This window comes from Scophthalmus maximus, chromosome 12, assembly GCF_022379125.1.
Source record: "Scophthalmus maximus strain ysfricsl-2021 chromosome 12, ASM2237912v1, whole genome shotgun sequence".
NCBI lineage: Eukaryota > Metazoa > Chordata > Actinopteri > Pleuronectiformes > Scophthalmidae > Scophthalmus > Scophthalmus maximus.
In genome coordinates, this window is record NC_061526.1 from 7,241,062 (window position 1) to 7,264,790 (window position 23,729).

The following is a 23,729-nucleotide window of genomic DNA, read 5'->3' on the forward strand; positions in this document are numbered from 1 at the left end:
TTCTTTAAATAAAGCGATCATCTCTCCACAAGAGCCTGGAGTCATGATCGAACAATTAATCAATAAATCAATCCATCAGACTTTATTTGTAAAAAAATAAATAAATAAATAAAAAAAATCTCAAACTAATTTCTTTACAGAATAAAAAAACAATAAAACCACCCCACACACAGAGCAAAACAATAAAAATATGAAGTAAAGAAAAGATGAAAAGGATAAAATAGAAATGATAAAGTACAAAGAGAGGAGAGTAAAATCAGAGATAAAAATAGTCTTAAAGAGAAAACGACTCGAGGAAGAAAATAAATGAAATAGAATGAAACAGACTAAAGATGTATAATCAGATAAATAAAATTAGATAGAAATTTAGTTTACACAGTCACATGTATGACATTTTTTACGAACACGTGTTTAATTTCATAACGTGTGACACGCTGAAGTTTAATGTGATTAAAGCTCATTCACTTCTGCATCTGTCAATGCAGCTGATGACCTCACCACAACGTTCATGCCCGTCAACAGCAGATGACAGTGTCAACAGCGCGTCCGCCGTCTACGATCAATAACTATTTGGAAGACAATCATTGACTGTATATAACGATGGACGACGCGTCTCCGCTTCCCCTCGTCGCACAAAAAAGGGGCCAAAATATCTCGGATACAAAGTGGGGACACATTTACCAAGTGGGGACATATGTAAAATGGGGACTCTCCTGCTGCTTCTCACTTCATGAAATATCAATTTGATAAAGTGTCAAATTCAGATTAGAATCAGGTTTTGTTTGAGGGTTAGAGGATGTGCACTCAGTTGTGTGTGTGTGTGTGTGTGTGTGTGTGTGTGTGTGTGTGTGTGTGTGTGTGTGTGTGTGTGTGTGTGTGTGTGTGTGTGTGTGTGTGTGTGTGTGTGTGTGTGTGTGTGTGTGTGTGTGTGTGTGTGTGTGTGTGTGTGTGTGTGTGTGTGTGCGCGTGCGCGTGTGTGCGTGTGCGCGTGCGCGCGCGCAAACGGCATAATCCCTGTGGTAACGTAATCTTTAATCCCACTGAAAAACATACTGCCAACCAAAATTATCTCAACCGTTAGCTTTTTAAAACTCACTCAAAGACTTAATGAAGGTGCTTCTGTTTTCTCACTATTCAACAACAATTTTAGGTTCTGATTTTAGAAAGAAGGTGAAAGAATTGATTAGTGTCATGATCATAACCATGAGCAGTCGTGTGTGAACAGGTTTCTTCTGCTGGTTTGACCTCGGGGTCGATGCATGTCGTATTAAAATGAGCAGTGGCTGATGGGAATTCTGTGACAGGAAACATGATTGATTACCTGTCTGTCAGAATCAGATGGATGATCAGATGATGAGAGTAAATCTGATCAGTTTTCATGTCTTTGTGGTATTTTAGTGTTTTTGTGGTAGATTTGTGTCTTTGTGGTAGTTTTGTGGTATTGTGGTAGTTGTGTCCTTGTGGTAGTTTTATGTCTCAGTATTTTCGTGTCTCGTAGTTTTGTGTATTTTGGGGTCTCTGTTTGTTTTGTGTCTTTGTGGTATTTTTGTGGTCGTTTTGTGTCTTGAAGTAGTTTTGTGACTCATGGTAGTATTGCGTTTCTCTGGTAGTTTTGTGTCTTTGTGGTAGTTTTGTTACTCATGGTTGTTTTGTGTCTCGTCGTAGTTTGTGCCACCGTGGTATTTTTTGTGTTAGTTCTTTGTGGTTGTTTTATTTTTACTATTTATACATGGGCCTGCAGTAATCCATCCATGTGTCTCTGTCCTAAATGATTTTGTTGTGTGTGTGTGTGTGTGTGTGTGTGTGTGTATGTGTATGTGTGTGTGTGTGTGTGTGTGTGTGTGTGTGTGTGTGTGACGGATTAGATGGGGACATGAGTTTATATGGGACATCTGTCCAGAGGTTTGGTATTTTGGAGCTGCAGGTTTTTAATCCAGTCATCAGTCATTAGTGACAGAGGACGGACACATGATATCTGGGCTCTGATTGGTGGCATTAAACCAACAATATCAGAGCTGTATCAGAGAGATGGACAGATGAAGGAGCACAGCGACTGAGTGGACGACAGGAATCGGACACCTCAACAGGTACACTGTGTCTTTAACACATCGCTGTGGAGACGGATGAGTCAAACCTCTTTGGTGGATGTTTAACTCTTGTCTTTTCTTAGTGCAGTGGATCCACTAATCTCTGAGACTCCACCTCTCACCCTGCAGCCATGTTTGCGGGCAGGGCGTCGGGAGCCGCCGTTGGGTCGGCGGCGGCCGGAAAAGGCGGTAAATTCTCGGTGGAGGAGCTGTACGGGTTCACCAAGAAGCCGAAGGTGAACAGAGGGAATCCTGGGAAGACGGACAAAGCGGAGGGGAAGAAAGAAACAAAGGAGAAAGAGGAGTCTGCGCTGGCGTCGCAGATCCTGGAGGCGGCGAGGAGACTGATGGAGAGGCGGCGACTCGAGATGTACCTGACGGAGTGTGGGGTCAGCATGGAGCAGAACCACATGGCCTACAGGTGAGACAGGTGACACAGACAGGTGACCATGGAGCAGAGTCACATGGCCTCACATGGCTCATTCAGATTGGCTGCTGAAGCTGCCGAGTCAGAGATGTGAGGTTATAAAAGATGTCCGCTCCAGTCGTCCCTCAGCCGCGTGTGTACTGTGTGTAGTCGAATAATCGCTGCACTAATACACACAAACACAATACTTGAGCGAAAAACATAGTACAAACATTCCTGACATTAACTAATACTTCCAAACACAGTACTAATATGTCTACATACAGTATCAATTCTATTCTACTGTAGTAATAATATAATAGTTGCAATAGTGCAGATTTGTTTAGGACAAACAGTACTTGTTGTATTGAAAGTGCTTGCAGTAAACCTTCCTTACACGCTGTGATGTCATATTGACATCTCACCTTCTGATTGGTCCCCAGGGAGCAGGCTAAAGAGTCATCAAGCGTGTGCGTGCGTGCGTAGCAGGTGGCAGCGCTTTGGGCTCGATACCTGGTCAATATTCTGATTGATATCGCACAAACAGACGATCGGTCTGCCTCAAAAAGAGAAACGTTGATTCACATCCATCTGAGAACAATAGAACACACGATGGTGATGAAATGGTTTTTGCAGCTGAAGAATTGAGACAATCTAAACTGTTTTTTTGTTTCTCTCTCGAATCAGCATATTTCCTTTGGAAGTTCAGCATTGGGTTTTGTGGGGAATAGAGAAAGTACCTTAGTTAGTCTAAACCACACACTGCACATAAAGTCGGAAGAAATGACGGCTCATAAACTGAAGCCAAATCATCTGGATCGCCCCCTGGTGGCTGTCTGCGATATAGCTCATAAGACCCGCCCCCCCCTTCCATGTCAGCAGATGTACATTCAAGAGTTGCAGTTATTGATTGTCTTTATATACAGTCACTAATCATCTTTACAGTCGTTGATCGTCTTTATATACAGTCATGGCTTCATTATTCGGCGAGTGAGTCGAGATCTGGGATCTGGAAACTGGAGTTGATGTGAAATAAAATACCGTCCCACTGAGTGAAGAGTATTTACCAACATGAGGTTTTCAGGATTATTCCCTGATGATGATGATGACGACGACGACAATCGTGATTTCAATGTCCCAACGTCTCTGTGTGCAGCTACTGTCATATTCCACATCAGTGACACCATGTGTGTGTGTGTGTGTCAAATGGAACGGGCCGAGTGGTAGGCTGGTAACACACGCAGAGCGGAGTGGGGAGGCGTGCAGTGGATTCACTGTGTGCAGACGAGTGTGTGATGGAGAGAAACATAATGAGGAGAAGAAGAAGAAGGGGGTGTGTGTGGGGGGCTGAAACTCTTCTTCTTCTCTAATCTGTAGCACACTAAGTATTAACCCGGCATTACGCAGTTCATCTCACATCAGAGCGAGGAGGAGACAGTTTGTCCTGGGGAGGGCGCTACAGACAAGACCAGGGCTAGTTCTTTCACTCGCAATTTTATTCATTCACTTACTCGCTCATTCATTACTCTCACTCGCTCACCCGGTGGGATTGGGGTTTTTTTCGCTCTCACCTGCCCTGCGGCCGCTGCAGCAGGTGAAGTGCAGGTATGTTTTCGTTTTTTTGGTTTGCCCATAACCAGAGTCTTGCAGGCATGAATGCATCATAATGAAACAGGTTTATTAGAACAGTCACATGAACTCATCACTGTAACATGATTCTGCACAGTGACTGTCACTGCTCTCGCTCTCCCTCTCCGACAAATGCTCACTCGTCCGGTGTGCAGCCAACCAGCTCTGAGGAGAGAGAGGGGGTAGGGTCTCTCTCTCTCTCTCTCTCTCTCTCTCTCTCTGTCCCTCTCCTCTCAGCTGGAGAGTCCGGAGGACGGACGCTCGCTTTGCTTTTGGAGACTCACTTCTTCTTTCGCTCGCCTCTCTCTCCGCTCTCCCTCCAAGTCGTGTGTCCAGTCATTTCTCCTGCGACCGGACGGACAGCACTCTTCATCATCACCTCCATCTCCCTCCTCCTCCTCCTCTTCCTCGTCCTCCTCCAGCCGTGGGACTGTGGTGGACGGCCGACGGGACCTTTCTGCTGGATAGGCACCAGCACAAAGTTGTGCGTGTCAAAGTCCTGTGGCGAGATCTTATCGGCTGATTGATTCAAACGGGTGAGCCGACTCAGAGCCGACATCCCACTCATGACTTTTCCCCATCGTTACCATAGTGACCGGCGACCTTGGTGGCAGCGGCGGCTTCCACATTATGTTTTGAGACTTTAGAACCCGTTGTTTAGAAAAAAACTACAACCTTGTTGCCATAGTGACCAGGATGCAGGTGTCCATAGCGTGCAATATGGGCGGGGGCGGCGGCGGCGGCGGCGGGATGAGTGATCACCCTATGAAGGAGCGGCGGGCAGCGGCGGCGGCGAACACCAGCATCGCCGCCTCCTGCCAGTCAAAGGTCAGGGCTGAGTCGCCGGTCAGGCACACCCTGCTAGGCCACGCCCACATGAAGGAAGCCCTCGGTCGTCACAGCACCATGAAGTACAGGTGAGAGAGAGTGAGAGTGATGCAGAGAGGAGGGTCACATGACCCGACAGGTGCAGTGTGTTGACTCTGGTTCATATTTCCTGTGTTTGTGTATTTTACGCTACACCTGGTCTCATTGTTCGAGGGCGAGCGAGGACACCTGACCCCGACCTGATCCGAGCTTTTGATTGGTTCTCAGGTGTTGATTCTATATTTTTGATGATTGATGTGTGCGTTCACCTGATCTGTTAATGTTAGTATTGATGATGTTGATGACTCGGGTGAAATATTCTGACCCCTCGGATATTTATACGTGACCCAGGCCTCAGTGTTATCGATGACTCGCTCTCGAACCGTGACTCACGACTGACCCCCGGGGGGTCTTGCACTACGAGGCGAGTTCAAACACACCCAAGGATTTGTTTTCGTTATCTGGCTTGACTTAACCTAACGTTGACCTTCCTGGATAAACTGTACTACGAATATCAACTGTCTCAGTCAACCCGGGTTTTTATCCCTCTCAGGTTACGAGTGCGTTCATGCAGAAGAGACGGGAGTCGTTTTTATTACAAGCGGCATCGTCAGGATCATGAATAATAGTTTTTTAATATGATACGAAAAAAGAAACGCCGATACGTGCAGGTCGATTCTGTTTAAGCGCCATGTAAAGGTGACTTTCTACAAAGTGAGATGAAAATAATATGATCAAACAAGGAAAATAGAAAATAACCACTTGAAATATTTGTTTAAATTTTAAAACAGCCTAGTAATATCATGTAAATAATTACAGGAATTCACCAAGTTTACTATCGAGCCAATTTTTTTATCAGTGTGTGGAGCATTGTTCTAGTAAATCATATAGAATTTAGGTTTTGTCACTGGACTTGTATTGGGACGTAAACATGAGGAGAGGAATCATACTGGGCCAAAAAAAACTGAGCTGGATTTGGAGGTGAATTTTAGTTTAGTTTATGTTTAGTTTAGTTTATATTTAGTTGAGTTTGGTCTAGTTAGATTTTTCGTTTAGTTTAGTTCACTTCAGTTTATGTTTAGTTTAATTTAAATGTAGTTTAGTTTAAGGTTTAGTTCATTTTAGGTTTTAGTTGAGTTTGGTTTAGTTTAGTTTACACTTTAGGATTAGTTCAGTTGAGTTTAATTCAGTTTAGTTTATTAAAACAATCTGAATGATCATAATTCTCACACAAAGGACATGTTTTAATGACAACCTGTGATCAAACGGAAACAAACCACATCATAAATCATCATCTTCAACAGATGTCAGATTCTACAGATTTTCTTTCACAAGTATCAGAGAGATTGTTGCTACACGGGGTCGGAGGGATTAACCCCCCCCCCCTCAGCAGATGACCTTGAGGATGTTTTAGTGAGTGTGGACTTAAAGACAACAAACAGTTCAGTGTGAATGTCACAGTTAGCTGTCTCTGTGAGGACACACACTCTCTGTCTCTGTGAGGACACACACTCTCTGTCTCTGTGAGGGGACACACTCTGTCTCTGTGAGGACACACACTCTCTGTCTCTGTGAGGGGGGACACACACTCTCTGTCTCTGTGAGGACACACACTCTCTGTCTCTGTGAGGGGGGACACACACTCTCTGTCTCTGTGAGGACACACTCTCTGTCTCTGTGAGGACACACACTCTGTCTCTGTGAGGACACACTCTCTGTCTCTGTGAGGACACACACACTCTGTCTCTGTGAGGGGGGACACACACTCTCTGTCTCTGTGAGGACACACTCTCTGTCTCTGTGAGGACACACTCTCTGTCTCTGTGAGGACACACTCTCTGTCTCTGTGAGGACACACACACTCTGTCTCTGTGAGGACACACGACACACACACTCTGTCTCTGCGTGGACACACACTCTCTGTCTCTGTGAGGACACACACTCTCTGTCTCTGTGAGGACACACTCTCTGTCTCTGTGAGGACACACACACTCTGTCTCTGTGAGGACACACGACACACACACTCTGTCTCTGTGAGGACACACACTCTCTGTCTCTGTGAGGACACACTCTCTGTCTCTGTGAGGACACACACACTCTGTCTCTGTGAGGACACACCACACACACACTCTGTCTCTGCGTGGACACACACTCTCTGTCTCTGTGAGGACACACACTCTCTGTCTCTGTGAGGACACACACACTCTCTGTCTCTGTGAGGACACACTCTCTGTCTCTGTGAGGACACACACTCTCTGTCTCTGTGAGGACACACACACTCTCTGTCTCTGTGAGGACACACGACACACACACTCTGTCTCTGTGAGGACACACTCTCTGTCTCTGTGGGGACACACACACTCTGTCTCTGTGGGGACACACACACTCTGTCTCTGTGAGGACACACTCTCTGTCTTTGTCCCAAAAAACAGCTGATGGTATTTTTAGCTGCTGTCAAAGTGTCTGATGCTTCATTCTGTTTCTGCCGACTTTCATTTTACTGAACACACACACACACACACACACACACACACACACACACACACACACACACACACACACACACACAATGTCCTCTACTTTAAATGTAATCTTAATTCCAACAACACTCTACTTATTATGTGTGTGTGTGTGTGTGTTTGTTTGTGTGTGTGTGTTAATTAAAAGCAGAGGTTTCATTAGACTCCTCACTAAGCTCTCGCTGCCTGACGTGAATGGTTGACAGATGATTGATTCATCTGTGACCTTATTGGTCAGAAATCGTGTCTTGCCTGATGAGCTCCCATCATGCTCAGCTAGAGGCTCACTCTGACGCTGACAAACAGCTGGAGGTACAACGATGATACAGTTTGTCGACACAAGATGTATCAATAAAGTTGTTCCTGTCAATAAAGCATGATCGGTGACTCCATCGGGTCATGACCACGCGCTTCCTTATCGGTTCATTGAACGACTGATTGATATATGAATGTCTTTACAGGAATCTTGGGAAATCTGGACTGAGAGTGTCCTGCTTAGGACTGGGTGAGTGCTGCAACACACACACATACACACACACACACACACACACAGACACACACACCCCCCGCAGTCAATGATGTTCTTTCTCTATCCACAGGAACATGGGTGACGTTTGGCTCTCAGATCTCTGATGAGGTAGTGTATATATGTGTGTGTGTGTGTGTGTGTGTGTGTGTGTGTTACAACCAGGTTCAGGTTAGGGTTAAGGAAAGGGTTAGGGGCAAGTAAATGTAAGATGTCCTCACAAAGATAGAAATACAAGTGTGTTTCTGTGTGCTGAACGCATGAAAAGGCTTTTACATAACAACTGAACGCATTAACCGTGTGTGTGTGTGTGTGTGTGTGTGTGTGTGTGTGTGTGTGTGTGTGTGTGTGTGTGTGTGTGTGTGTGTGTGTGTGTGTGTGTGTGTGTGTGTGTGTGTGTGTGTGTGTGTAGATGGCGGAGAGTGTGATGACGGTGGCGTATGACAGCGGAGTGAACCTGTTCGACACAGCAGAGGTTTACGCCTCGGGCAGGTACAGTACGAACTGTCTGTCTGCCTGTCTCACCTCTCTCTGTCCGCCCCGTGGATGGACAGAGCTGGTGTGTGGACGCTTTGACCTCTTTTTAATGTTTTATGACATTTTAACGTGTGTCAAGACATTTAGATTTTATTTGTGGTGCTTTGGTTTTATTAGGACTGTTTTTTATTTGGTTGTTCTTATAAAAAAACAACAACAAAAAAACAATGAACTGTTGAAAGTGTCTTTAGCATGAGGGAGACTTCATCTGGGTTTTTTCTGGACTCGTGTGACTCGTGTGTCTCGTGTGTTTGTGTCTCAGGGCAGAGAAGACTCTGGGAAACATCCTGAAGAAGAAAGGATGGAGGTAAAACACTTCACTTCATCTCCTCTGTTTTTGAAACAAGATATGAGACCAGATGAGATGACAGAGATAAGACTAGATAAAATAAGACATTGGATGAGATGATATAAGATCAAATTAGTTAAGATAGGATGATGTAAGAAGATGAGACGAGACAAGACAAAACAAGAGAATAAGGTTAGATGAGATAAGATAAGACAAAAAGAAATTAGATGATTCCAGATTAAATGAGATACGAGATAAGATAAGAAGATGAGATGCGACCAAATGAGAGAAGACTATTTAAAACAAGATGAGATGTGATGGGATGGAACAAGATAAAATAAAAATATGAGATGATGTGACATAATGAGATATGACCAGATGATATAAGGAGATGAGATAAAAGATAAGATGGTCTTTTATTAGTTCCGTGACGAGAAAATGTCCGGCAGCAAAGGGAAATTTAAAAAAGTAATAATAATAATAATATAATAATATTTAATTGACACAGGATATTAAATATTAGATATTGACAGTTGAGCCCCTAATGAGAACAACTGGAGGATATTCCGATCAGACAGATTCAGGTTTACTGGACGTCTTTGTTTGTGTCTGACGTGTTCTGTGAAGACGGAGACGAGACGCCACGTGATCTGCTCAGACGCTGAAAATAAAGACAACGGACCAAAGTCCCAGAATAACTGTTTTAATAATAAACTGTATTTGGACTTGAAGATGTCCTGACGTGTGACTCAGCAGATTCAAACAAAACAACAAAAAACACCATCTCACACTAACTCTCTCTGCGTCTCTCTGTGTCTCTCTCGACCAGGAGGTCCAGTTATGTGGTGACCACTAAGATCTACTGGGGGGGACAGTGAGTATCTGATGTTACATTGCATACAAAGATGATCAATGACTGTATATGAAGATGGACGACGCATCTCTACTTCCTGTGATACGGGGGGGGGGTGCCGCCATCTTGTGCTGTTGACGTCATCATCTCAGTCTATGCAGAAGTCAAGTATATGTCTGTGTGTGTTTACAGGGCGGAGACGGAGCGAGGGTTGTCACGGAAACACATCATCGAAGGTAAAACAATCTCGGATGCTGCATAGCTATAGTTAGCAGAAAGAAATCAGAAATGGTGTATGCAAACCAGCTAGCATAGGCCCCGGGCCAGTCTGCTGCTCCGAGGACGGATATTAACCTCTGGTCTTTAAACACAACGATGGCTGTCCTCTTCTTTAAGACACACACACACACACACACACACACACATGCACACACACACCACAACACTTTATCACACACTGTAACACTCTGTAACACACACACCACAAGACTTTAACACACACCACAATGTTGTAACACTGTAACACACCACAAAACTGTAACACACATTGTATCACTGTAATGAAACCACACACACACACACACACACACTGTCAGCCAGTGTCCTCTGTCAGTTGTCAGGTCATTGAGGCTTTGAGGGGCTCAGTCACACCAAGACTGGATTAGAAGTTATAATGCACACACTGTTACAAACACAGTGACACACACACACACACAGTAACACACACACACACACACACACACACACACACACACACACACCGTGACACTGTTGAAAGCTCTGTTGACTTAAATCATCCTCTGAAATGTAAAAACTCTAAATTTAACCCACAAACTGTGACGAAGCTTCGACACTCACAGGGAACAGAGTCGAGTAAGAGTACTCACACCACAGGGTCAAAGTGTGTGTGTGTGCGTGTGTGCGTATGTGCGTGTGCGCGTGTGTGCCCGCGTGTGTGCGTGCATGCGCGTGTGTGCGTGCGTGCGTACGTACTTTGCTTCAATATATGACATCCTGAGGTCATTACAAGGCAATCAATGTTTTATTAAATGACCAAAGACGAGTGTGAAATATTAAAGTCATTGATAAAGAGTCAATCAGACCTTATTTGCACAACTTTTCATATGTCCCATCTTCTAACTTTGTGCGTGCGTGCGTGCGTGCGTACTTTGCTTCTATATATGACATCCTAAGGTCATTACAAGGCAATCAATGTTTTATTTAATGACCAAAGACGAGTGTGAAATATTAAAGTCATTGATAAAGAGTCAATCAGACCTTATTTGCACAACTTTTCATATGTCCCATCTTCTAACTGTGTGTGTGTGTGTGTTTTTTGCAGGTCTGCGTGGCTCTCTCTGCAGGTTGCAGTTGGACTATGTTGACATCGTCTTTGCCAACAGGAGCGACATCAACGCACCGATGGAGGGTCCGTTTACACACACACACACAAACACACAGACACGCATGCGCACACACACAGTTGTACAGTTGGGTGTGTTCTGTGTTTTCAGAGGTCGTCCGAGCCATGACCTTTGTGATTGATCAGGGTTTGGCCATGTACTGGGGAACGTCCCGCTGGAACGCAGTGGAAATTATGGTAAGACACGACCCGCCGCGGCAGGAGAACCTGAGTAGAACCAGAAGAGAACCTGAGGATAACCTGTTTACTGTTCAATAATTATTATCATTTTTTTATTAATTAATGCATAATGTTTAAAAAACATAACTTTAAAAATGTTTTTAAAGTGTATTTTCATTGATACAGTCAAATGTCTCTCACCTGTCTGACTGTCTGTCTATCTGTGTGTGTCTCACCTATCTGTCCATCTGTCTGTGTCTCACCTGTCTGACTGTCTGTCCATCTGTCTGTATCACCTGTCTGTCCATCTGTCTGTGTCTCACCTCTCTGACTGTCTGTCCATCTGTCTGTATCACCTGTCTGTCAATCTGTCTGTGTCTCACCTGTCGGTCTGTCTGTCTGTCCATTTGTCTGTGTCTCACCTGTCTGACTTTCTGTCCATCTGTCTGTGTCTCACCTGTCTGACTGTCTGTGTCTCACCTGTCTCTCTGCCTGTCTGTCACCTGTCTTCCTGTTTGGCTGTCCATTTGTCTGTCTCTCACCTTTCTGTCTGTCTGTCCATCTCTCTGTCGCTCACCTGTCTGTGTCTCACCTGTCTTTCTTCCTGTCTCTCACCTTTCTCTCTGCCTCTCACCTGTCTGTGTCTCACCTGTCTGTCTCTCAGGAGGCGTACTCTATAGCTCGACAGTTTAACCTGGTTCCTCCGGTGTGTGAACAGGCTGAATATCACTACTTCCAGAGAGACAAGGTGGAGCTGCACCTGCCGGAGCTCTACCACAAGATAGGTACACAACACCGCGTCACACAACAACAACAACAACAACACATCAACAACAACAACAACTCACAGACACACAACAACATCAACACAGATACACTCGACAGCTCAATCGTCATTCACGTCTCTCTGCATGGAGCTATACGCTAACTCCCATTATTTGTGCTAAGCTAGGCTAAATGGTTCCGGGACCTGGCGGCGATGTCAGAGTCTCAGGGGTCGACAGCTGTTCAGGTCTGGGTCTAAATATAAACTGGTTTTAATGGCGTGGTTCAACATGAGGTCTGCATGTCTGTCAGGTGTCGGCGCCATGACCTGGTCCCCGTTAGCCTGCGGTCTGCTGACGGGAAAATACAACGAGGGCGTCCCCGAGAGCTCCAGAGCCGCCATGAAGGTACGAGGACACAGCAATGTACACACACGAGGACACACTGATGTACACACACGAGGACACACTGAAGAACACACACTAATGTACACACACGAGGACACACACTAATGTACAGAAACTAGGACACACACTGAAATACACACACTAATATACACACATGGGGACACACACTTAAGTGCACACACAAGGACACACACTGAAGTACACATTGGAATACACCCACTGATGTGCACACACCAGAGTACACACTAAATAACACACAAAAATACACATTAAATTTAACAAACGAGTACACCCAATTATGACTGTGTGTGTGTGTGTGTGTGTGTGTGTGTGTGTGTGTGTGTGTGTGTGTGTGTGTGTGTGTGTGTGTGTGTGTGTGTGTGTGTGTGTGTGTGTGTGTGTGTGTGTGTGTGTGTGTGTGTGTGTGTGTAGGGTTATGCGTGGCTGAAGGAGCGTCTCTTCAGTTCTGAAGGGAAGAAGCAGCTCAGTAAAATCAAAGAGCTCCACCTGTTGGCCGACAGACTGAACTGCACTGCTGCTCAGCTCGCCATAGGTACACTGCACCTGTCTGTCTGCTCTCACCTGTCTGATCGTATGTGTGTCCATGTGTTGTTTGTTGTGATATTGGGTCGTTCACACGTTCATAGCAGGTTTTTTTTATGATCGTGTGTGTGTGTGTGTGTTTGTCTCAGCGTGGTGTCTCCGCAGTGAAGGTGTCAGCTCAGTTCTCCTCGGCGTCTCCAACACAGAACAGCTGCTGGAGAACCTCGGTTCTATCAGGGTAATGTTCAGCAGGCTTCTCCTGCCGCATGTCATCAATAACTTTATCAATAACGTAGTAGAGTGTTTATTTTCCTTTACTGCTACTCAACAAATAAAAACAAACAAAAATAATAAATTCAAAAGCCATGAAAATTCATCATGTGGTGGCCTGTGATTGGTCGATTCTCTCTCTTCCCTTTTTGTCCCTCAGGTTCTGACCCAGCTGACTCCACCCCTCATCGCAGAGATGGACGCTGTGCTCGGCAACAAGCCACGAAGCACCAAGAAGGAGGGGAGAAGCTGAGGACGACTGTTATTAAAACAACAAAAAACCTTTATTATAAAGATATGAGAGGACGGAGACGATATAAAAACAGGACATCGTCTTCATCGGTCCCCTCATCATCACGGAGAAGGTGCAGTCATCCAATCACAGAAACTTCAGCTCCTGCAGATACTATGAATATAAATATAAATATTTATTCTTATATGAGGCGGATGATGTCAGTGGATGTTTAACACCTGCCCGACGCTGTGGTCATAGCAACAGGACATCGGCATCATCACCGAAGTGGTTCTTGTACATATAAGCATGAGGACAAAGGACGTGAATACATATACAATAATCAATAACCAATACAGTTCCCCAAAAAACTAAAAACTAACTAATCATGATAAATTCTCGTCAGGATTCTGTCACTAAACAAACACAATTCAATTTATTGATTTTAAATCACAATGAAAAGTTACAATTTTTCTTTTAATACGTTTACATGATAAAAAGATGTATATTTATGTTTTTACTATTTTCTTTTCACTGATCAGATTATTGATGAGTGCTTTTTTTATTTCAGGCTAAATTGATTTCAAAATAAAAGCCTTGTGTTGCACAGCTGGGCTCCTGTAAACAACAACAAAACCGTGACGCTGAGGTGTTGCCGTGGCAACAGCCTGCTGTTCATGAAATACATCTGAGATAAAACCGAAATTCTTTATTGTGGTTTATATTTTGTGATCAATGAGAGACCAGATGCATTAAATCATCATCTGAATAAATATCAACAGAGGAATCTCTGTTCACGTCTCTTCGTCTGTGAAAGGTCGTGACCTGATCACGTGACCACCTCTCTGACGGGAACCAGGAGCCGTGGTGAACCCATGTGACGAGGGGCGGAGGGCGCGTCTGGTCACATGGTTTCATCTACTTCCTGTTTCACCCCACACACACGAACAGCACGATGTTCATGTTTAAAGACATAACTCTGAAATATTGATTTTATTGATGTATTAATACATTGACGCATCAACAGAGACCTCAACTCATTATTTATCAGAGGACCCTTCCACTTTAATTTCACTGACATTTGAATATGTAAATTACGATTCATTTTCATTTCAGATGTAAACTGATCAGTTTATTTCAGCGTGAACCTGCTGCACTGGTTTTGTTATATTTATAATACAGTATAACAATATATGTATTGATTAAATGTATATATATCATATATGTTTATTTCTTAACAAGCTGCAGATTCATGTAATTTCCAGAAAAACTATCTTCGCTCAATCTCTTTATCTTCAGCAGTGGAGGACAAATATACGGAGGAATAAATATATTGATCCATCATTCATAAATATCTCTACAGTAAAAACTAGCATTAAAAAATATGTTCACATGTTAATGCATCAATCTATAAATAGAAGAAATAGTAAGCAATCGTCTGTTTGATATTTTCATTTGGTAAAGAATAAGTGAACTGGGACTGTTCGTTTTCACAGATTTATTGAGGACACATAAAAACCGACAAAATAAAAGTCATAAAAGTTTTACTTCCTCCAAAAATGAAAGCACCAGCAGTTAAATTTTAAAAAAAAATCTCATTTCGGCTCAGACGGCGGGAAAAACGTCCAGAGTCGACGAAGGATTCGATCTGTTGAACCGTGTCTGGTGTTGGAAACAGTTTGATTTTGTCTCTGTTTGAAGCACAGACTGTAGATAAAGTTGGGACCACGGCAGCAACGCTCGTGACTGACGGACGTTCCCCTCGCGTTAGTCTGCGTGACCTCGCTGGTGGATCTGCAGTTTGCGCTGGCTCCTGAAGACCTCGTCGCACCGGTCACAGCGGTGTCGTTCCCCGCGGGCGTGGCGTCGCCGGTGGCTCTTCAGATTCCCCAGTCGCGCGAAGAAGACGCCGCACTCGTCGCAGCCGTACGGCTTGTCTCCCGTGTGAACGCGCCGGTGGGTCGTCAGGCTGCTCAGGTGGGCGAACGCCTTCTCGCACACGTCGCAGGCGTACGGCTTCTGCCCGGCGTGGAGGCGCAGGTGAAGGTTCAGGTAGCGCGACGTGCCGAACGCCGCGCCGCACTGCTCGCAGCCAAACGCCCGCTCGCCGGTGTGGACGAGCTGATGCTCCCGCAGGTAGGCGAGCTCGACGAACGCCTTCCCGCACTGCTCGCAGGCGTGCGGCTTCGCCCCCGTGTGAATGTGCTGGTGTCTTTTCAGGTGGTACGCCCGGGAGAAACCCTTCCCGCACTGGTCGCAGACGTGCGGCTTGTCGCCGGTGTGGACGCGCTGGTGGATCTGCAGGCTGCTGGAGGTCGCGAACCTCTTCCCGCACTCGCCGCAGCCGTAGCGCTTCTCTCCGGTGTGAACGTGCTGGTGGATCCTCAAATTGCTCGCGGTCGTAAACGTCTGGTGGCACTTGTGGCAGCTGTGGGGGTTCTCCTCTCCGTCACGAGCGCCCCGCTGTTTATCTGCGCATCTCTGTTTCTATAGCAACGGAATGAGAGAGAGATGGAGCGAGAGAGGGTTAGATGTTTGCTGTTCAAACCAGTGCACTCACCAGGGCACATGTGGCTAAAAGCTGCTGTTTCTTCTCCATTGTTCAACAATTTCTCTTCATGTAAAACTTCCACCAGGAGCATGATGGGAAATAATCTCAAAAGGAATCTCGTTGCAGTTTAGTAAAAACTCTGTGACGAATGACACACTGTGTCTTTCGATGTGAGATGGCGTCGGACTGAGTTGGGGAAAAAGGGAGACGATGCATGGACAGGAGGAAGAAAAAGAAAATTAGAATTAGAGTGATAGAAGAACAAAGTATATTTCCCCGGATTGATACGTGGCACCGCCTGGTTTGAAGTTCCTTAGCCTAACGTATATATTTGAAGTCAGTCAAGAGTTTGTTTTGTCTGTGTTTCACAAATTTAAACGGAGCTGACACGTTTAGTTTGTTTTACCTTAGGCTGCCACCCGGGGGCGATGGTGACGTCACCCGAACCCGGCCTCGCGCCTCTCGGCGTCCTGCGCGTCGTATATCAAGTTCAGGATCTCCCGTTTGAGCCTGGTGACGTTCGACGGGTCTTCTAACAGCCGCAACTCCATCGCGACCTCGTTGCCGAAAATCGCAAAGTCGTCGGGGAACCGGTCCGCCGCCTCGACGCTAGCCGCCATTTGCTTCAAGATGTCGAGCTTCTGCCACTCTATGTCGTCGCCGCCGCACCTCGTCTTGCGCTTCGCGCCCCTGGCGCTTAAACGCTACAATGGTTACAAAAAAAATGTCATTAGAAAACAGGGGTGGAGGTTCTTGCTTTTTTATTTTCCATTTTCCGTCTTCAAATCTTATTTTGGTATAGATTTCTTATTATTAACATGTGATTTAGATTAGAATTCAGTGTCGCTTCTGAAAAACCGCCCATATATATATTTGTTGTAGGGCTGGGGGATATGGCCTCTAAATAATATTCGCAATATCTTTTTTGTTTTATCGCGATATATGTTGTGTATCGCGATATAACAAAAATATATTGCAATGTTTTAAAATCTCCTCTAAAGCACAAAGAACAGATGTTTTTTCGTGTCGGGTGCTCAGTTGGTTGCAGTTTGCGACTTGACCACCAGAGGTCGCCAGAAACGTACAAAAAAGTTCACTATAGCTTTAAAAGCCTCTTTATCTTTAGGAATCTCTCTGTTCCTTGATTTCCTGATTGACCACGTGGATGTTGTTGTTCTTTTCTTTTTCCTCTCTCTTCTTTTTATTTATTTTAGGTTCTATTGCCGGTCTTGTAATTTTTCAAATTTGCCTGATATCTTCTATATCCTTGAACATGACTTGTGCCTTCGTTGATTGTTTCATTAGAATGTTTAAATAAAGAAAAGGAAAAAAAGAGACTATAAAGTGAGCAGCTTGATCATAACCATATTCATCAGCTCAGACACGTTTAATAATGTGCCTCATTATGACTTTAGTTCAGTGTTTTACAGACTTCTGCTCCACATTAAAATGAAAATATTTCATATATTTACATCTGAACAAAGACTCGTGTTCTAAAAATCACTGACCTTTCGAGCTGCGGGACCACCGGGGACAACGCTGCTCCGCTGCTCCGGGTCCCGGTTCTCTTCCTCGTCCTCGGTCTGGTCGGTGAGATCCGGGTCCTGGTCCTCCTCCCGGATCCCGGTCTGGTCGGTGAGATCCGGGTCCTCCTCCCGAATCCCGGTCTGGTCGGTGAGATCCGGGGCCTGGTCCTCCTCTTTGATCCGGGTCTGCTGGGTGAGATCCTGGGCCTGGTCCTCCTCTTTGATCCCGGCCTGATGGCTGAACTCCGGGGCCTGGTCCTCCTCTTTGATGCCGGTGTGATCGACTTCCTGGTTCTCCTCCTTGATCACGATCTTGAAGTAGTCCTGATCGCTTGGGTCCGGGTCCAGGTTCTCCTCCTTGATCCGGTCCTGGTCCTGGTCCATGTCCATGTCCATGATGTCTCTCTGTTGTTGTTGTTGTTGTTGTTGCCGCCACTCGTGTGTTCTCGCGATCCTTTAAAAGGGAACTGAGGGTTCGCTAAGCCCCGCCCCCCCGTAGTTACTGTCGCTAAGGACCAACCTTCTCCGGAGTACAGTGAAACTGACGTAACGTGATGCATGCTGGGTAGAAATGTTGGAACTTTCATGTGTGATGACAGTACCGTGCTATGATTGGCTGAGGGCTTCACAGGTTGTTATTAAGGATTTTTTATTGTTAGAATCAGAATCAGAATTGTTGCTCATCATTGCCCCGAGGATTCTCACTCTCGAGGGATTTTACTTTGCTGATTTGGTACAAAATTTTATATAGTAAATAGAAAAATAAGGGGAAGGATGAAGCAAATTAAATTAAATTCAATTAAATGAAAAAAACAAGTGATTAACTGGGAGGATAAAGCAAATTAAATTAAATTAAATTAATAAAGATTAAATTGAATTAAAAAGCCAGTGACTAACGGGAAGGATATAGCAAATTAAATTAAATTAAAATTCATGTTACATCGTTACCTGCTGTTTTAATCTCTCTCCGCAGAGGATGTGATGGATTTGACCCTTACTTAATTATTTACACGTCGTCCCTTAAAAACTCAATGTTTAATTGTTGCTTTTTATCTCTTTATCCTTCAGATTTATCTTCTGACTCTTAATCGAAACACGATTTATAGACACACGTACCTGACGTAGTTGAGGGACACAAATTAATGTGTAATCTGAACAAACCTGCCTGGATTCCCTCGCTTTCCTCTTCGTTTCAGTGCAAATTAATTGTCGTCCTGTTTATTCCTGTGACACTGTGTGTCTGACTATTAACCCCCCCCCCCAAACACACACACACAGAGCACTTGCACCCCCACAGTGAGGATCACTCACTCCGCCCGAGCCAACGACTGTCATCCAGAACCTTCCTGATTATTCACAACCGGTTTCTCCCTGTTGACGCAACAAGCAGATACTTGGAAAAAGTTGGAAACATTTAAGGACAGAAGATTATTCAACTGATAGTTTCAAACACTGCGACGGAAAATATTTTATTCAATCTCCAAATCTGGTCTGAACTCACATCCATTACACAGGAAACGCGCTCAGAACACGTGAATCGATGACGTTTCTATTTTGCACCTTCCCATTTGGGAATTATTTCTTTATTTTATATATTTATATTGTATATATATATCTTATATACAGTCTATGGGAACAAGTAAAGGGCAGCGCCCCCCTGTGGTGTGGTTCGGCCACCGACCCCATCCGACGTGATAGAATCACAACAAAGACGGAACAAGCTGAAAACATATCTCCTCTGACGCATGTTTTGCATCTAAATGTTCTGGAGACATTGAAGCAACCACAACAAAAATATATTTCAGGCTTTTTACTTGATACGTACAGTACAAAGAAAATAAATTAAAAAGGTTAGTTGCGTTTCAGGCACAGGAGCGATGATGGAGCGCGAGAAGGAACCATGTGACAGGACGTCCTGCAGCAGTGAGTTCTGATCTAACCTGTCCTGTGGTCGAAGAGTACATTGTGCAAAAGAAGGTTCCAAACCGAGTGAAATGACCCCGGAAGTATTTCACCGGCGGCCATGATAAGAGCTGTTCGGATTCTTTAAGTGCTAAGGAAAGGAGCTTCAGTGCTTCCTTTCCTATCTCCTTTAGCATAGGGTACACCGGAGCTTCCAACGAGGAAGGAAAGTAGGAACAGACGCCCCCCCCCCCCCCAGAATTCATTGCGGCGGCGATATTTAACGTGAACGATTCAGTCCGAAGTCAAAGAAATTTCACAGAGAGTCATCAGACGATAAGTTCCTCACGGTAAAACAAAAATGGGGGTGGACCGCACGACACGTGTGCAGTTTGTGAACATCACTCACCGACCCCTTAAAGCCCCAGTGTCATTTTTGTAATTTTCTGGCGGCATCCGGTGGTGAAGTTGCAAACCGCAGCCAACTGAGTACCCGACAGGGGATACTTTATGGTGGCGCACCGCTGATTCCATTTCCAGTATCCCGCAGCGCTGGAAAATTCAACGCGAACGCGGCTTATTCTGGTGACGCGAACAGTCGAGTGACGAGGATGAGCCTCGGCTTCATTCACGTCCCCCAGAGCTTTCATCCAAGAGGGGGAAGACGGGAACCGTGACACACTGGAGCCATCTGAACACATTAATACATCGCTCTGAGCAAAGTTACACAATATTCAGTGAAATATTGTCATAGAGATTATTAAATCTCCAGGAGGCGGGACACACTCGGGACAGGAGATCTCTCTAAGTGTTGTGGGCACGTTGGTGGATCTTCAGGACGCTGGACCGGCTGAAACCTTTGCCGCACTCGCCGCAGATGTACGGTTTCTCCCCCGTGTGAATGCGCTGGTGACTCTTCAAACTGCTCGGTATCGCAAACGCCTTCCCGCACAGCTCGCAGCCGTACGGCCTCTCCCCGGTGTGGATCCGCCGGTGGACCGTCAGCTTGCTGGAGGTCGCAAACGCCTTCCCGCACTGGTCGCAGCTGTACGGTTTCTCCCCCGTGTGGATGCGCTGGTGGATCTGCAGGTAGCACGACCGGCTGAACGCGGCGCCGCACTGGTCGCAGCTGTACGGCCGCTCGCCGGTGTGAACGCGCTGGTGGGTCTTCAACCGGAACGAGTCGGTGAACGCCTTCCCGCACTGGTCGCAGCTGTACGGTTTCTCCCCCGTGTGGACGCGCTGGTGGATTTTCAGGTGGTGCGCGGTGATGAAGCCGTTGCCGCACTCTTCGCAGCTGTACTTCCGCTCTTTGGCGTGAGCGGCCTGATGACTCTCGACGCGTCGCCGTGTCTATAGCAACAGGAAGAGAGAAAGAAAGAGTTATCTGACATCATATATGTACGACATGTTCACTCTCTCCTCATCTCCCCCCCACCCAGCTGGTCGGGGCAGATGGCTACTCCCTCCCTCCCCCATGAGTTGGATCCCGTTCAGTGTTTCTTCCCGTTTAATGTTTTTTACTTTCTTTCTTTCTCGTTGTTCTTGTTGATGAGAGAACATTGAGTCCGTTTCTCGGTGACTACAAAATTTCCCGCTAATCGATTAGTTGTTTGGTCCGTAAAATGTCATAAAATGGTGAAAAATGTTGATTGTGTTTCCCAAACCTCTAAGATGATGTTATGTTTTGTCCACACCCCAAAATATATTTTCTTCACTGTCGCAGAGGAGCAAAGAAACAAGAAAATAATCACATTTAAGAAGCTGAAATCAGAGAATTTTGCCTTTTTTTTTCTCATAAAAACCACTCAAAATAGCTGCCGATTAATCTGGTAGTTGACTGCTAATCGATTAACTGATTAACTATTGCAGCTCTAACCATTAATATTCTTCTTATTCACAATAATCTCCAGATATATTGTGCCGTCCATCACAATTTATCAACAATACGGTGCTTTAATAGTGTATTCGACTAACTCATTTTCTCATTGACTGCTATAGAAACAACTGGGGAGTCGCCCTCTGCTGGTCACGTCAGAGAACACAGGCTTCAGGCACTTCAGCATTGGCATCAGGCACACAATTATTTATGTTTCACATTTATGTTTACGTGTTATGTAAAAAATAAATAATGTTTATTCCCCTAATATCTCAGCTATACACATTTGGTTTTATTTGTGTTTTCTATTTTAATTCAGAGTTATTCATAATAAACAACTAACAAAAACATATTATTATGTCATAAAGGTTTGATAACGACATCGTAGGAATCATTGACAGATTAAAATGTATTCATATATACAAAGAAAACTCTGCACACTGACCTGCAGACCCGTGGGACCCGCGGGCTCGGTGCTCCGCTGCTCCGGGTCCTGGTTCTCCTCCTCCAGCCCGGGCTGCTCGGTGAACTCCGGGTCCTGGTCCTCCTCCTTGATCACGATGTTGAAGTGGTCCTGATCGGTGAAGTACGGGTCCTGGCTCTCCTCTTTAATCCCGGTCTGCTCGGTGAAATCCAGGTCCTGGTTCTCCTCCTTGATTTGGATCTGCTCCATGGAATCCGGGTCCTGGCTCTCCTCTTTAATCCCGGTCTCTTGGATCAAATCCTGGTCCTGGTTCTCCTCTTTCATTTGGATCTGGTCGTTCAAATCCTGGTCCTGGTTCTCCTCTTTGATTTGGATCTGGTCCATCAAATCCGGGTCCTGGTCCTCCTCTTTAATCCCGGTCTGATGGATAAAATCTGGGTCCTGGTTCTCCTCTTTGATTCGGACCTGGTCCATGAAATCCGGGTCCTGATTCTCCTCTTTGATCCGGGTCTTGCTCTGGTCCCGGTCCATCATGTCTCCTCTCTGCGTGTTGGACTCGCCACGTCTTGTGCTTCTTCTTCTGCTTCTTCTTCTTCTTCTTTTTCTTCTTCTTCTTTTTCTTTTTCTTCTTCTTCTCGGAGTTTTGTTGGCCGTTGGCAAACAACGTAATGGGGCATTACCGCCACCAAGTGGTAAAGAATAAAAATAACAATTGATGGTATTAATAGATAAATGAAATTTCTGACTCTCTCCATCGGTTTTGTTTTCTTGAGATATTGAAACTAAAATAAATAAACATCCGTCTCCAGAAGTTCTTGGTAAAACACGGCGTGCTGTACGTGAACTTTTCAGGGTTCAGTATCAGATCCTTCTCTCTGTGTCATATTAAGGACAGTAAAGCAGAACATGATAACATGTGGTAAACGTGATTTGGCAGTTGAACGCAGAGCTTAGATTTACCATGGCAGGAAACAGACCTGTGAACGCATCATAGTGAAACACCTCTGTTCCAGATTAAGCGGACGCCCATCACTTCCTGTGTCACCTTCATCAGATTAGACCAGATTATCCAGTGCTGCTCAGAGCCCTGAGACCCCAGACCCTTAGACCTTCACATCCACAGACCCCAGACCCTTAGACTCACTGACCCCAGACCCTTAGACCTTCACATCCATAGACCCCAGACCCATAGACTCACTGACCCCAGACCCTTAGACCTTCACATTCATAGACCCCAAACCCTCAGACCCCAGATTCACAGACCCCAAACCCTTAGACCCCAGATTCACAGACCCCAAACCCTTAGACCCCAGATTCACAGACCCCAAACCCTTAGACCCCAGATTCACAGACCCCAAACCCTTAGACCCCAGATTCACAGACCCCAAACCCTTAGACCCCAGATTCACAGACCCCAAACCCTTAGACCCCAGATTCACAGACCCCAAACCCTTAGACCCCAGCTGTCTGCTGGTAAGAAAACTTCATCAATGCTTGTCTCACCTACAAATAGGAAAGAGAGAGTGTGTGTGTGTGTGTGAGAGAGAGAAAGAGTGCAATCTTATGTCTGTGAACTCTACGATGGAGCAGATGTCTCTTCAGTTGCTTCTCTGTCAGTCAAACTTTATTAACACGCCAGTGTTGTAAATTGTAAAAGTGTTTTCTCAGACGCAGGACGTCTCCTATATGATTTATTGATCTATTAGCATTTTATTTGTACATTTGTACGTGAAGGAGTTAAAATGTCAAAATGTCAAATTGAACATGTTTGTGATCAGACTGTAAGATGGCGATCGGTCTAAATTTGAGGTTGTATTTATTCCCAAAGTCAAAACGGTTTGAATAAAGTTCAGCGATCGCTGCTTTGTCAGAGCTCAGCTGAAACACTGAAGAGACTAAAGTCGAGCTGTTTCCTCTGTAAATGTGCAGTTTCCT

The 23,729-nt window shown here is 45.1% G+C and overlaps 3 protein-coding genes across 5 annotated transcripts; 1 reads left to right on the plus strand and 2 right to left on the minus strand.

Moving 5' to 3' along the window:
- Positions 1-125: 125 nt before the first annotated feature.
- LOC118284497 (voltage-gated potassium channel subunit beta-3-like) lies at positions 126-14,217 on the plus strand. 3 transcript variants are annotated; one of them, XM_047336274.1, is made up of 15 exons: positions 2,373-2,508; positions 4,447-5,039; positions 7,970-8,013; positions 8,108-8,145; positions 8,447-8,526; positions 8,834-8,878; positions 9,690-9,734; positions 9,906-9,949; positions 11,056-11,142; positions 11,228-11,313; positions 11,960-12,080; positions 12,373-12,467; positions 12,900-13,020; positions 13,160-13,248; positions 13,441-14,217. In XM_047336274.1, the coding sequence occupies exons 2-15, from the start codon at positions 4,819-4,821 to the stop codon at positions 13,531-13,533; spliced, it is 1,209 nt and encodes a 402-aa protein (XP_047192230.1). In that variant the 5' UTR covers positions 2,373-2,508; positions 4,447-4,818; the 3' UTR covers positions 13,534-14,217. The 3 variants fall into 3 exon arrangements, with proteins under 3 accessions (XP_035463139.1, XP_047192230.1, XP_035463161.1); XM_035607246.2 differs by lacking the exon at positions 4,447-5,039 and having other exon boundaries at positions 126-2,508; XM_035607268.2 differs by lacking the exon at positions 2,373-2,508 and having other exon boundaries at positions 2,548-5,039.
- Positions 14,218-14,995: 778 nt separating this feature from the next.
- On the minus strand, positions 14,996-23,000 carry LOC118289042 (zinc finger protein ZFP2-like). Its single transcript, XM_047336301.1, is given in 3 exon segments — positions 14,996-15,954; positions 20,278-20,844; positions 21,816-23,000. Coding segments are annotated over 3 exon segments (1,755 nt in total). The 5' UTR covers positions 22,329-23,000; the 3' UTR covers positions 14,996-15,279.
- Positions 15,863-18,071, minus strand: LOC124850832 (glutamic acid-rich protein-like). Its single transcript, XM_047336298.1, has 3 exons — positions 17,572-18,071; positions 16,470-16,767; positions 15,863-15,999 (listed from the first exon to the last, which is right to left on the minus strand). The coding sequence occupies exons 1-2, from the start codon at positions 17,983-17,985 to the stop codon at positions 16,501-16,503; spliced, it is 681 nt and encodes a 226-aa protein (XP_047192254.1). The 5' UTR covers positions 17,986-18,071; the 3' UTR covers positions 15,863-15,999; positions 16,470-16,500.
- Positions 23,001-23,729: the final 729 nt, after the last annotated feature.